The sequence below is a fragment of the Vidua macroura genome, chromosome 8 (assembly GCF_024509145.1).
Source record: "Vidua macroura isolate BioBank_ID:100142 chromosome 8, ASM2450914v1, whole genome shotgun sequence".
Taxonomy (NCBI): Eukaryota; Metazoa; Chordata; class Aves; order Passeriformes; family Viduidae; genus Vidua; species Vidua macroura.
In genome coordinates, this window is record NC_071578.1 from 15631885 (window position 1) to 15646108 (window position 14224).

The 14224-nt window shown below is 36.6% G+C and overlaps 1 protein-coding gene across 2 annotated transcripts in view; it reads left to right on the forward strand.

Moving 5' to 3' along the window:
• Positions 1 to 14224, forward strand: part of BTAF1 (B-TFIID TATA-box binding protein associated factor 1) — a 43431-nt gene that overhangs the window by 10055 nt on the left and 19152 nt on the right. For both annotated transcript variants that reach the window (XM_053984380.1, XM_053984379.1), the window contains exons 3-13: positions 239 to 353; positions 2575 to 2721; positions 4544 to 4707; positions 4996 to 5132; positions 5788 to 5899; positions 7186 to 7254; positions 9644 to 9733; positions 11755 to 11850; positions 12079 to 12255; positions 12768 to 12908; positions 13026 to 13150. In XM_053984380.1, the coding sequence (XP_053840355.1) occupies positions 239 to 353; positions 2575 to 2721; positions 4544 to 4707; positions 4996 to 5132; positions 5788 to 5899; positions 7186 to 7254; positions 9644 to 9733; positions 11755 to 11850; positions 12079 to 12255; positions 12768 to 12908; positions 13026 to 13150 (1373 nt within the window). The remainder of the gene's footprint in view (positions 1 to 238; positions 354 to 2574; positions 2722 to 4543; positions 4708 to 4995; positions 5133 to 5787; positions 5900 to 7185; positions 7255 to 9643; positions 9734 to 11754; positions 11851 to 12078; positions 12256 to 12767; positions 12909 to 13025; positions 13151 to 14224) is intronic.

Consider the following 14224-nt stretch of genomic DNA (forward strand, 5'->3'; position numbering starts at 1 on the left):
ATATCTTATAAAGTCTTAAGGTCTGGCTCTGGCAAGTGTTCTGCTAAGCAGTGAGCAATATAGAGAAGGCTGGTGACATTTCTTGGTTTGTTTTATTGTCTTTTGTGTTTTTGTTTTGAATGCTATATTAATCCATAGCATTAAAGTGATTGTGTTTTAATAGAGCATAATAGCTGATGGATTTTTTTTGAAGTGCATTTTAAGTAAATACTTATTTATTATTCATCTCTCCTTAAAGGTGTTAGTGTATTTAAGAAGTACGAATTGGGATACTCGTATTGCGGCTGGCCAGGCTGTGGAAGCAATAGTGAAAAATGTACCTGAGTGGAATCCAACTCCAAGATCAAAACAAGGTGCTTCTTAAATTAATTGTGTATAACTCATTGTTTATCTTATGCAAACTGTCTGTGATATGAGACTTTTCAAGGCATCTGTGTCATTTTCTGTGAGCACGGACTTTTATTTGCATGCGGGTTGTTTGGAGCAGGGTGCTAATAATGCCAAGGTTATGGGTTCAGTCCCTGTATGGGCCACTCACTTAAGAGCTGCACTTGATGATCCTTCTGGGTCCCTTCCAACTCAGGCTATTCTATGATTCTGTGAAGTAGGACTGTAAGTAAATCTATTTGGCTTTAGATGCTCCTGATCAGTTGTATCTGACCTTTATTTCTTCCAGAATTCTTGTGCTTTGGAGCCTCATAAAGCTTTTATAAAGAAAAGGAATAACTAGTAAAATGTTTAACCAACCAACTTTGTCATGATAGTTTGCAGAAACTCTTTTCTTCATTGTTCCCTTAATCTGAGCACCTTTCTGAGAGAGGTGAAATGGCACTTTGCTCGAGTCTGCTTATTTCTTTTCATCTGAAATCATTATGTTTGGGATGCTAGTTTCCTTAATTGTTAAGTTATGTTTGATGTCCAAATCCATTGGTACTGTCTGTGTTCACAACTTTGTGGCACAGGTTCCAGAAATTCACTGACTTTTTTAAAAACAGACACACACACTCCCTAAAACAGCAACAGTGAAACTCACATCTGTTTGATATGATCTCATATTTGTTTCACTTGGTGCCTCCCAGTTCTGTTGGCTTTGAATTTGACAACTTTGTATTTCTCTGTGCTTTCTCTTACTTGTGTCCTCTTTGAGATGCACAGAACTCCACAGAGTCTACCTACATCTCTAGAGTACTGAAATTTACACAAAGTGACAAAATTATGTGCTTTGTCTTGCCATCAGTGTCCTTCCTGGTGAGATCCAGTACTTTGTTGTCTGCGTCGCTTTCACTGCTTAATAAACAGATGAATACAGAAAACTGGCAGAAATGCCTCTTAAGATTTTTATTGAATGCAGTGTTGTGTAGACATGGTTAAGGTTATTCATTTTACACCTTGTGTGCTTATTTGCCCATTAGTCTGTTCTGAGAGTCCTCCTTGGAGGAATCCCCCTGGATTCCTTAGTGCCCTTGTGACTTTGGGCTACCCAAAAGAGTTTAGCATCACCTGCGTGCTTGGAGAAGAGTGCATTAGTGAATGTCTTTTCCATCAGTTAAAGGGCTGGTGCCACAGAGGACTCCAGAATTAATTTCTACCTTTCAGTTTGTAGAAGGATGTTCTCCCCAGCTCTGTGCTAACCTGGTTCTTTTGATTTATTCTTTCATATGAATCCTGGCCAAAAGCTTTTAAATGTATTATGTTCACTGGATGCCCTCTTATCCACTTGTTGCAGCTCTTTAAGGACATTGATAATCAGGTTATTGAAAGGTTTTTTGGTTTTTTTTTTCCCAGAGCAAGTCTCTCTCCCAGTGAATAATATTTATCCATATATGTAATAATTTAGTTATAGAATCATAAAATAGTTTGAATTGGAAAAAACCTTAAAGATCATCTAGTTTCTACCCCTTCTACCACAGGTAGGGACTCTGCTACTGTATACTCTGTCTTACCAAGGATAGAAGTTCATTTCACTTGTCTAGTTCAAGGATTACTTCTAGCATGCCTTTTGTACATGGAAGCTGGGTAACCTGTTAGTCTTAGAGTACAGCAGGCTTTTAAATGCATTGTCCAGCTCTGGCACATCTGCCTATCAGATTGTTAATGAAATTGAAAAGATAGTTGTGTGTTTAAGGAAAAGGTACTGTTTGGGAATATTTCACAGCTGGGTGTCAGCAGCCCTTTCTCCCACACCTGTTTAGACACTCTCCAGCTTCCCAGCTTTGGATGCTTGGCTGGTAGGGATATGCAGCAGTGTTGGTGTGCTTGTGATACTATTTGTGAGCCATGTGCAGTTCAAAATGGTAAGCTGGCCCTACGTGTACAGAGAAGGCCTGGTGATAGGTCAGTGTCCAAGATTTTAAAAAGCTAAATTTATCAAGGGAAAAACATTTTTTTTCTTCAGGTACATTTAGTGACGTGTTTCAGTTTGTGAAAATGGAGCTTTTATACTTTGAATTAAAATGCTGTATGTCTGATGATTCTTTGGAGGAGAGATTATTTCTTGCATTTCCTTTTATCTTCTGTCAGAATTTTGAACAAAAATTTCATCATGTTGTCCTTAATATTTTTTTTCCTACCTAGAACCAGGCTCAGAAAGTCCTAATGAGGATTCACCTTCAACAGATCGGTTGCGTTTTGACAGATTTGATATATGCCGGTTGTTAAAACATGGTGCATCTCTTCTTGGATCTGCTGGTGCAGAATTTGAAGTCCAAGATGATAAATCAGGTATCTATATTTTACTTGTAGACAAGAAAACATACTGATTTGAAAGAGTTTGTTATAGTAGCACTATGAACCATGGATTCTCAGAATGTTAGGAAATAATGACAGAAACTATCCCTCAACATATGGTTTGTATTTTCTTCATCAAGTAACACAGGTTTTTAGGGGGGATGTATTGTTTGTTTGGGTTTTTGCCATAACAGTATTACTGTTTGTACAGTGGGGAAGAAGGGGTAGAAACATGAAAAAGCATCAAAAATTTCTGTAGACTTTTTTAAAAGGGGCTGGCACTATCACTGCTTGTTCTTCCCCTGAACAGTGTTCCCACATACAGAAGTAGGATGTGGCTTATTTAAAATCTTGAAGGCTTCAAGTATAGAAAAATTGCATGAAAAATAATGTGATAAGACTGCCAAAGTTGGAAGATCAAATACCAGGGCCTGTGTGATGTTTTTTGTTTCAAGTGACTTGTCTAACATTTTTCTGTAATTTTTTTAGCTGGGAGTTGGTTTGTCAGTGTAATGGCAAACTGAATTATTTTAATCTAAGCTCTTTTTTTGTTATTAGTGTACTTCCCTGGTCTTAATTCCAGGACATCTACCAGTTTCTGCACCAAATTAAGTGATGCTGGTGATAAGAATCTGACTGTGTAGCCCTGATTCCTTTGTTCCCCGTGTGTGATGGGTTGTGTGCAGGGTACTCAGAAGATCAGTAGCTCAGCAAGGAGCAGAACTTGTGGCTGCTGAAACTTGAGCAGTGTCCTGTCTTTTCAGGCTGGTTGTTAATTTATTGCTTGCCATCTTTTAAGCTAGATTAATAAAGTGGTGTACAAGTTTCACCTTGTCTAATGAAACCCAACACTTCAGTTCATAGAAGCCTGATATTTATTCCAGTGCCACATGATTTCACATAAAAAACTTCAAGAATGAAAAAAAAAAACCAAAATACAATATCAAAAAATAAGAAAATGAAACAAAAATCCTTAGTTGCTGCTTTTTTTAACTCATGGGAAAATGTAGTCTTGTTTTCTCTTCTGTGTTCTGTAGCAACTTCCCTTTTCAAGAAAGTAGACAACATGAATGGACATCATGTAACTTAATCTTTAGAATTAGCAGTCTTTGACAATTATTCCTGAGGTGATGTTAGAAAGGAAAAATATTTTTTCAGGAATGGAGGTTGCTTGTATTTGCTTGTCAGTAAAATGCAGTTTTAAAAAAACTTACTGGTACAGACAATATTAACTACTAGTTACTGCTCAACCTGGTGGGCACCCCAGAATTGTGTCAATATTGGTCATATACTTAAGAGTTTGTGCTGGTAATTGAAAAAAAACCAAAAACCCAAAAAAAACCAAAACAACCCCACCACAACACCAAGAAAGCAAAACAACAAAAAAAACCTCCTCCTGACTGGTTTCTGTACTGTGCATGTAAAGAGTGAAGTCTGACAGCCCTACCAGCTACAAATTTGGGTTGTTTGGAGATTTTTATTCTACTTGGGTGCTAAAATCTTATATTTTTAATGTAAATATAGGTCCTCCCAAAGTCTAGGTGTTCTATACTTAGTGTTGAAACTTCACACGTTCTTGAGGTGGCATCTGTTAATTTCCAAAATGAACCTTACTTGATCACAGTTGAAGTACTTGTGTAGTTACTGTAGCAGGAAATGTCTTCCTGGGTATCAGTGTGATTTGTTTTAGAAGATTGTATTAGCCAAGTACAATTTAATCCTGTAAATTTTGGCTTTGTTGTGTACATTGAGCAAGTCAGCAGTAAAATACCCGGTTAGAAATCTGACACATCTTCTTATAAAATCCCTTTTTAAGGTGAAATTGATCCTAAAGAGAGGATAGCACGACAGAGGAAACTGCTGCAAAAGAAACTTGGCTTAGATATGGGTGCTGCAATTGGAATGAATACTGAGGATCTGTTCAATGATGAAGATTTGGACTACTCTCCTTCTTCAGTTTTACTAGTAAACAAACAACCTGTAGGTAAAACCTTGGGCTATTTGATTGCAAGGAATAATACAGTGGGTTTGCTTTATTTGAGATTCTGTGGCTATAATATTTCTATTTTAAATAAGATGATTAGCATCTAATGTGGTGTGCTTTGGCCTCCTGAGTTCTTGCATCCCATAGTTGCTTGTTGGTATTATTTGATGTCAAACGGTTGAAATGTTTGAAATGAAGGGTTGGGGAAGTTGAGAGCCTTGTGGGTTTGAGAATTTTTCAGGACTTCCATCATAAGAATTGACAGTGAATGACTTTTCTTTCAGACTCTTCAGGCTGCTGAGTTAATTGACTCAGAATTTCGAGCTGGTATGAGCAGTAGACAAAAGAATAAAGCCAAAAGAATGGCTAAGCTATTTGCAAAGCAAAGATCCAGAGATGCAGTGGAAACTAATGAGAAGAGGTATAATAGTGAACTGGTTTCCTTTTATTTCTGTTAAGCTGGGATTGTGATTTGATTTATCTGTTGAGAAACTTCCTACAGTCTTTGCATCTTAAATCTCTTATGTGCTAATTGTGCTGATGGTGGAAAGTTTGCATGCAGTGCTTGTTCCCAGGAGAGCTTTGTTGAGGACCCAGCTTCAGAGACATCTTGACATAATGAGATGCTACAGCTGAAATGTGTGGTTTGTCCCTCTTATTAAATATGGCTTGAGAATAAAGCATGAAAACAGGGGATTTTAAGAAGATGAACAACTGAAAATTTAGGATACAATTTTCTGATATGTGCTGTGTTCTTCATTGCAGTTTATAGTGGCATATTATTGTATCTACTGTGTTCATGAGTGATGAACAAAATTCTTGATCTTATTTAGGAATTGCTGGGTTTCTTGGATAAATCTGAGATGGATTGTGAATTTGGGCCAGCATTCTGCTGTCTCCTCACTGCATTTTTTGTTTTTACATGTAAATTCAGCTAACTTGCATATTTCAGTGTTAAACCTCTTTGTTTTGTATTCATGCCATACTTTATTGTATCTGAAGGCTTCAATTGTAGATGTAATTACTTCCCTTAAAGCATACCTCGAGTTCATAAACATGTACTTGCTCCTTCTCAGCAATGATAGCACTGATGGGGAACCAGAAGAAAAAAGAAGAAAAGTTGCAAATGTTGTCATCAACCAGCCAGCCACAGACTCCAAAACACTGGTAGAAAATGCTCAGGAAGAGGTATGATATATTGTTCTGCTGTTAGCAGGAGTGATCATTCTGTTTTTAGCGGAGTAATTTGAAACAAAGTTCCTTCACGTGCCCAAATTCTTTAGTCCATTTAGCATTCAGGGAAGTGGAATGAAGAATGTCATGGTCTGCTTACTTTTATACATAATGAAGCAAGTGAGCTTCTTAACTGTGTTACAGCATTGAGGAAGAAAACACATTTAATCCTTTGGTAGCAATTTGTGACCCAAATTAACATGAGTAGGTGGCTACAGGTGTCAGACCTGAGTATTAAACTGGAAAACTGTGCTAAACACTTACATGGTAGGATTACAGCGAGCCACAAATAATTTGATCTAAATGCTTATTTAATCTTTATTTAATCTTTGCTGTACTTTAATTAGGCTTAATTTAGAATTAAGTTCTATCTTTAATTGTTGAAGATTAAAACAATTACCTTAGTCTTGGAAAAAACTGCATTTGTTTCAATAGACTGAAAAGCTAAAAATTAAGAAATGTTAATTTCTTCAGAGTATAAATTACACATAGAAGTTTATTTGAGAAGACTTTATCTAGATAAGTCTGTGTCCTACAAAGATAGTTTTCCAGACATAGTTCAGTAATTAAATTTTTATTTGCATAAAAATGGTTGGAAAACTAATCTGAAATATTAATGATAGCTAAAACCAGCAGCTATTCAGCCTGTAGTTGTCTTTCAATTGCTCTCTATATGTGATGATGTGAACTTACTAATTGTAGTAAAAATTCCTTTCCACAGCCATGTCAATTTCCTTGTAGAAAATTTTGGGATAGTGGATATGCTTTGGTTTTCATAAAGTGGAATGTGTTTGGGAAAGGGTGCTGTTTATTGCTGGATTCATTGACCTAATTTTGTTATGTAGTGTATTTTCAAACTGAGCCTTACATGTTATGTTCTTTAAAGGCAAAGTTCATAAATTTAAAGGGTCACTGGATAGAATAAGAAACTGCTTAATTTTCTTCTTTAGCATGATTTCTAAAGGAAAGGTGAATTCCAGAGCATCAAAATTAATTCCCATAGAGAAGAGGTTACACTGTTAACAGAAACTTCATAAACTTCTTAAGAGATCCAGTGCTAATCAGTGAAGTTTCTGAGCTGGGGAAGAAGATTGTTTTTTCAATTCTGTCCAGTAACGAAAAGTACTTAAGCTTTTGGAGTTTTTTGTATGCCATTTAAGTATGCAAAGACAACAATATAAGAAATGTTCATGGTTCCTTTCTTTTTTAATCTCATACCTAATAATTTTTTATGGATTTAGGCAAATGAATGGCCTCTGGAAAGCTTTTGTGAAGAGGTGTGCAATGATCTCTTTAACCCTTCTTGGGAGGTAAGACACGTGCACTATTTAAGGTGGAGCTAAAAGTTTTTTAAAAAGGGCTTCAACAGAAATGCAAACATTTTATGTGTAGAACTTAAAAGAATTTTGCCAGATATCAAAACTTAAATCATTTGTGCATACAGATTACATAGCCAAGACAAATTTGCTTCTAGCAAACTTAAGTGTTTTTTAGATTCATTTAAAGGGGAATAGAAAACATGTGTAATGTATACTGTGGAGAGTGAGAAAGATATGAAAAGCAGTCATTATTTAAGTGAGAATTATGGGAGTGTTGAAATTCAAGCAAAATAATATCACATCAATCTATGGTTAAAAAGATTAAGCAATTAAACTTGGATTTATTGAGACTTTGAGGAATATTATGTGAATCTGTTGCTGGCAACAGTGGCATGTTTGTCTAATGCTATGCTAGTAGAAAAGAAAGGGGAATCAATCCTTTAGTAACTACAAAAGCTGTATGTTTGGTTGCTTAGACCATTTATTTTCAAGATTCAAAGTGGTTTTACTCATCTTTTTATTCAGTCCTTATACAATTTTCCACAAACTTTGGTAGAAATTGCAGGTAAAAATAGGAAGTAGCTCATAATGATCTAACTTCCTTGCACAGAAGGTAGAAATAACTGTTGTCAACTAACTTCATTTTCTTAAGTTGATCTTGTGAAGGGTTAGATATTAACAGCAACTCTAGCATCCTTATGTGTATCTGTACCACAGTCTCGGTGATGTCAGCATTGGCAGAGCCAACTTTCTCTCAAACTTGGAAACAGAGATAGAGCATATGCAGCCAGCACAATTATTTTGGTCCCAGATAAAGAATCATTATATTTGTGTGGCACATCACTGCATCTGAGCTAAAAAGTCTCACCTTATTTGAAAGCAGACTGTTTGCAATTGAAGGCCAGGTCCACTTGTCTTCTGATATGTAGATGTTCTTATGGCTTTTTTAGTACATTTGATATAAGGCACATATGTCTTAATAGGGGAAGTAGATCAATACACAACCATTATTACAGTATGTTCTGGGTGAAAAACAGGCTAACCTGCCTCAAAATGTATGTTTAAAGTGGCTCTCTGGCAGCATCTTCCTATGTTTAGAGGTTATCTGGGTGTCTACTTCAGACTGCTTGCCATGCTTACAGGCAGCTGAAGTCAGGCAGGATGAATCCTACTACTGGTATTGCCTTTATACATTTGTGTCTTGCTGGTTTGTGTTTGCAGAAGCTAAGACATTAACTAGCAAAGTCTCCTTCTTTTGACTTGTAAAACCTAGCTCATGAGCCATCTTGGACCAAATAAATTGTTGATGTATGAACAATGAGGATTTTAAGACTAGACTCTCTGATTGTTTTTTATTGGCTTGCTTATAGCTTTAACCAGCAGGCACTGAGCTGTACATAGGGGACATATATGTTTGCATTTCATAAAGATACTCTGATGAAGGGAGGAGCTACCAAGTACTCAGTTCTAGTTCTAACTGCCATGAAATGAAGTGCAACAATTTTCTGCTAGCAACAAGCTAGCAAGCATGTATATGAACTGTTCTTAAAAAAAAAGAGTTAATTCTCTTCTAACTTATGTAAAGGCCTCTCAATGAGAACCCAGTTCAAAACTCTGCTTTTGCAACTTTGCATATCTGTTGAGTGAGCTTTCCTTGAGAAGCCCATTACTAGTCCAGTTAGGTATCAAATATACCTGAAACAGGTGTATCTTTAGCACATCTTTCTACTGGTCTTCTGTTATTTCCAGAACTCTTCCTGTGTGTTCAACTGTTCATGTTTGGTGAGAGCATGCAAGTGCTTATAATTTGCTTTCTCATATTGCTTTTTCACTTATCTCTAAAACCCAGTCAAGCAAGGCAGGTTTGTAAGTTATGCAGAATAGTAATTCCCAGAAATTTGTTTTGCAGACTCCAGAATACTCAGTGAGGATCCAAACTCTGCATTAGAAAATATTAAAAATGAAGTGCTTGAAACTGTAATAATATGGATTTGCTTTAGCTTATAAACGTAATAAAAACAGTAGTATCTTCAAACTTCTCTTTGACACCTAGTGCCATATAGCATAGTAAGATAAAAGTAAATGAATGTTGGCTACATTGCTGCAAATATCACAACATGTTAGAAAATAGAAGCAGTTCTTAATTGCTTCTGTTCGTGAGCTGGCAAATACCTGGGGAGAAGGAGGTTGATTCTTGGACAGGTGAATATTTTAATATGTGATTTGGTCTAATAATTCCCATAAGTCTAAGTAATGCTAGTTCTGCAGCTCTTGAAACATCTCTATTAAGAATACAGTAGCATTATTTCAATTTTCAAACATGGGTTTTGTCTTCAGTTCCTTAGTATTTTAAAACTGACTTTTTATTTCACTTGTTTAGGTTCGACATGGTGCGGGTACTGGACTGAGAGAGATACTTAAAGCTCACGGTAAAAGTGGTGGTAAAATGGGAGATAGCTCTTTAGAGGAGGTAAGTTTCCAGTCATGTAGGCTTAATTTTTTAAAATTAAGTTTAGAAAAGAGACTTCTTTAAATACTTTGCAATAGGTGTGTAATGTGGGAGAATATAAAGACTTTTCTGCTCAGAATCATCTGGATGACATCACTGTATGCACTGACAAAACACTGTTTTTAAAAGGCCTATGCAGAGCCCAGTACTACTGTATAATTAGCCATTGATGTGTTGGTTGTGTATCAAGTTATTAAACATTAGCTTCCATATTAGAATATACTGTTTTCAAGTCCTGGTAAGACTATACTGGAACAAAATTGACAAGTTGATTGTGTTACTCTGATAGTGTCTCAGACCATCTAAGTCTACTTGCTTAAATAGTAAGAGGACTCTATCAACCTGCTCTCTTTATTATGAGAAAAGAAATTTAAATGGTCTTCTTAAAAGGAGAACAAATTTTTAAAAATATTCTGACAGTAATAGCTGGTTTACTAATAGTGAATTTCATCCGGATTCCTACTGACTTGCTTGCTGAAGATGCAGCTGGAAGAGCTTGTGGCTTAGTTGAAAAATGAGATGTAAATCACTGTACTTCAGCAGACTTTGTAAATAGGGAAAGCAAAAACTTCTCTGTCTCTTTGCTTCCCTGTAGAGTAGTATTTGTTCCATGGAGATGGCTGGGTGGGTAATAATAACACAATATGCAATCATAAAATACTTTAAACCATTTCTTAATTACTTATGGAAAATGTGTGTACTCTAGCTAGCTTCAAAGCTTGCTGTGTATGCCCTATGCTGGGTATACTTCTTTGGCATGTATGGGAATATGAAATCCAGAATATGCTTTGAGTTTTGTTCATTAAAAGGGTAGTTCTCAAGGGAAGTGGTGACCTAGTAGGCACATAGTGGAGATAAGAAGGATGATGCCTGAGCAGTTGTTTTTATTGAGACAGAAAGTTAGATTTATTGATCTCTAGCAGAGGCCAGAACTTCAAGATGAGCTTTGCTAAATCTGGAGGAGATGGGACTGAAAAGAAAGTTCATTTCACTCGGTCTCCCACAGTGAAGTACTGCTTTAGAGTTTCTTTACTTGTAAATATGCTTCCAGCATATTAATTAACTTGCCTAGGATGCGTTGCTGTTTCAGTATAGATTATCTGAATGACTTTACTTTGTGCTGTGTAGGAATAAAATTTCCACCTTACAAGATGCTCTCAAGCTGTTGTGTTTTAGCTCCAACAGGCAAGGAAGCATCACACAGTCTCTTTCTCATTCCCTCCTTTGGTGGTATGAGGAGAGTTAGGACACCATCAGGAAAGAAGTAAAATTCATGGGTTGAGAAAGTAACAGTTTCATAATTGAAACAAAGTAAAATATTGTAATAATAGTACTAATTGTAGTAACAGTAATGAAAAGGAGAGAGAGAATTAAAATCCAAGAAAAACAAGTGCTGCACAATATTAATTGCTTACCACCCTCTGATCAATGCCCAGCCTGGCCCCTAGTGCCACTCAGCTCCTTCTGGATACCTCCCCCAATTTATATACCAGGCATGACATTCTATGGTGTGGAATGTCCCTTTTGTCACCTATCCCAGCTATGCTTGTTCTCTTCTTGTGTACCTCCTCACTGGCAGAGCATGAGACATTCAGAAATCTTTGGCTTAGGTCAGCATAATGTAGCAGCAACCAAAAATGTCAGTGTGGTGTCACCATTATTCTTACACTGACTCCAGAACACAGCACTGTACCAGCTGCTGAGAAAAAAACTAATTGTCCCAACTGAAAGCAGGACGTTAGCCTTTTGATTAAGGTATTGTGTTTTTAGAGAAGAAAACATCAGGTTATGATGTTTATAATAATCTAGGTGAGTTGAATTAGTGCCGACTACTTGGCCTGGACTGTCTCTGCAAGAGAACTATGTTGAGTTAATGTGAACATTTGTTGGTCATGTCTTTTACAGATTTTAGCTAAAGTAAACATATCAGAATGCTTTATGAATAAATGTAGTCAAGGTGTTCAACTTTTCTTTTCTTACAGATGATTCAGCAGCATCAGGAGTGGCTAGAAGACTTGGTTATTAGACTTCTTTGTGTGTTTGCACTAGACAGATTTGGAGACTTTGTTTCAGATGAAGTAAGTTTGTTACCTTTGCATGAACAGGTAGATCAGCAGGCTTCTGCAGGAGATAACACTGCAGCAGCTTGGCTGTGCCTTAGGTAGTGCTACTGCATGTCACAGATGCTTATTATAAGGTAGCTGATACATGAACTTCACCTTGTTTGTATAGCAGTTTGGTCATCTGACTCTTTTTAAGTCAAAGTTCATACAGAAGTATCTGTTTCATTGTTTACTTTTTCCTAGGTAGTGGCACCAGTACGTGAGACTTGTGCTCAGACTTTGGGAGTAGTATTGAAACACATGAATGAAACTGGTGTTCATAAAACTGTGGATGTTCTCCTGAAGCTGCTCACACAGGAACAGTGGGAAGTGAGACACGGTGGTCTCCTAGGAATAAAGTATGCTTTGGCAGTACGTCAGGTAATAACCCTCATGACAAATTGTTGAGAACTTTGGATCAAAAATCTCTGCTCAAAGTAGAGGATGTGGATGAATAGTAGCTAGGTGTGATAAAGCAAGCTTGCTTGCAATGCAGTCCTGTGGGTTGAGATGTGTGACTGCACTTTTATAGCCATGCTGCAAGTATATAGTGCAAGCTGTGCTTGCAGAAAACATTAGAAATAGAGGATATGCCTGCCTGGTCTTGGTGATACTCATATGTGAGGTAACAAGAGCAGAGAAGCTTAGACTATCTGTGGTGGTACTCTGCAGACACTGAGCTTTGTTTATACCAAAACTGAGCTGATTTACAGTTCATTAAATGTATAACCTATGATTTCATGAATGGTAACTTAAAATATTTAGATTACAATGTTGGACTTGTACAATCCTTTTGAAACAAGTAGGTTCATTCACACACACAGAGTACATCTTAGTTGATTGTATCTTTATAAGCTTTTTCGGTTTAAAAATGCTTTTGATCTTTTTGGCAGGACATGATCAACACTTTATTGCCTAAAGTATTGCCTGCAATCATTGAAGGTCTGCAAGATCTGGATGATGATGTCCGAGCTGTTGCTGCAGCATCTTTGGTACCAGTAGTAGAAAGCCTGGTCCAACTTCAATCTCAGAAGGTGACTGAACTGTTTTAAGTTCACTTTTGATCTAAGTGAAGAAAATAATACTTAGAGGCAGCACTGGTTTCGTTGTTTTTTTTTAAATGATAAACCTTCTCTGCTTATTTGTGTTAGGTGCCTTTTATTCTTAATACCTTGTGGGATGCACTTCTGGAGTTGGATGACCTTACAGCTTCCACAAACAGTATCATGATCCTTCTTTCATCCCTTCTGACGTACCCTCAGGTCCGCAAATGCAGGTAACTTTTCAATGAGTTTTGCTTCAGTATTACAGGTCTGAGTGTCCACTTACTGTCAAATTGGAATTACCTGTTTCTTTTATATTACGTGCCAAGGAGATGATTAACTTGGTCTTTTATTTCTGTTCTGGTTTTTCCATGAAGTAAAGGTTATGACAGTGCTTCTTTTGATTATGTTAGTGAAATGCAACAAAGGAATTAAGAAGTGTACTAGGCATGGTTTATATGTGACTTTTTTCCCCCTTCTGTCTCTGTCCATATATCTTGGGTGTTTTAGTAAAGGATATTTGCTCCATTCACATGGTGGTCCTGCCCACAAACATCTTGTTTATTAATAAGGAACAGACAAACTCCAAACAAGACCAAATTGTGTACATTAAAACACATTCATGAGCCTGTAGAACCTTGCTATTGGAACAGTTCTGAAATAAGCTACAAACATAGATTCACATCGATAGTACAACCAGTAATTCTGTGACTGGTTGATGACACTACCTGGTTGCTATCTCTTTGAGACTCTGACAAATTAAAGGAACTGCATCTTAGTATGTTAAATTTTTCATAGTGCACATGAACTGTATGTAAACTGTAAACTCACAGTATCTGCACTTAAATCAAATGTGTACAGCATCTACCTTTTCTCATCCTATATGATTAGCACTGCTGAAGCTGGTGGTTGCCCAAATCTAAAATAAAGAAATAAGATATAAAATAAAGAATTAAGTTTTTTTACTAATGCAGTCTTTAATTCAGCATGTACTACTTGCATCAGCTGGTATGCCCGTTGCATCCGTTGATATGCCAGTTCATGCAAAAAGGATGCAAGACTGTTTTATATTATTGGTAAAGTCATAAATGCTCAACAGTAACTTCAGAACAGAAACAGCCCCTTCTTTTTTCTAAACAGTTGAACAAAGCCTAAAGTATAATCTGGGGAAAAAACCTGGTAAAAATACATGCTTAAATTGACTAGTTCTCTATACCAGTTTTAAAAACCCAAACCAGTATTTTCCTGAAAAAAGATACCAGCTCAAACTATTTTAAATGTGTAAGCTGTAGTAATTTAGTCCTTCA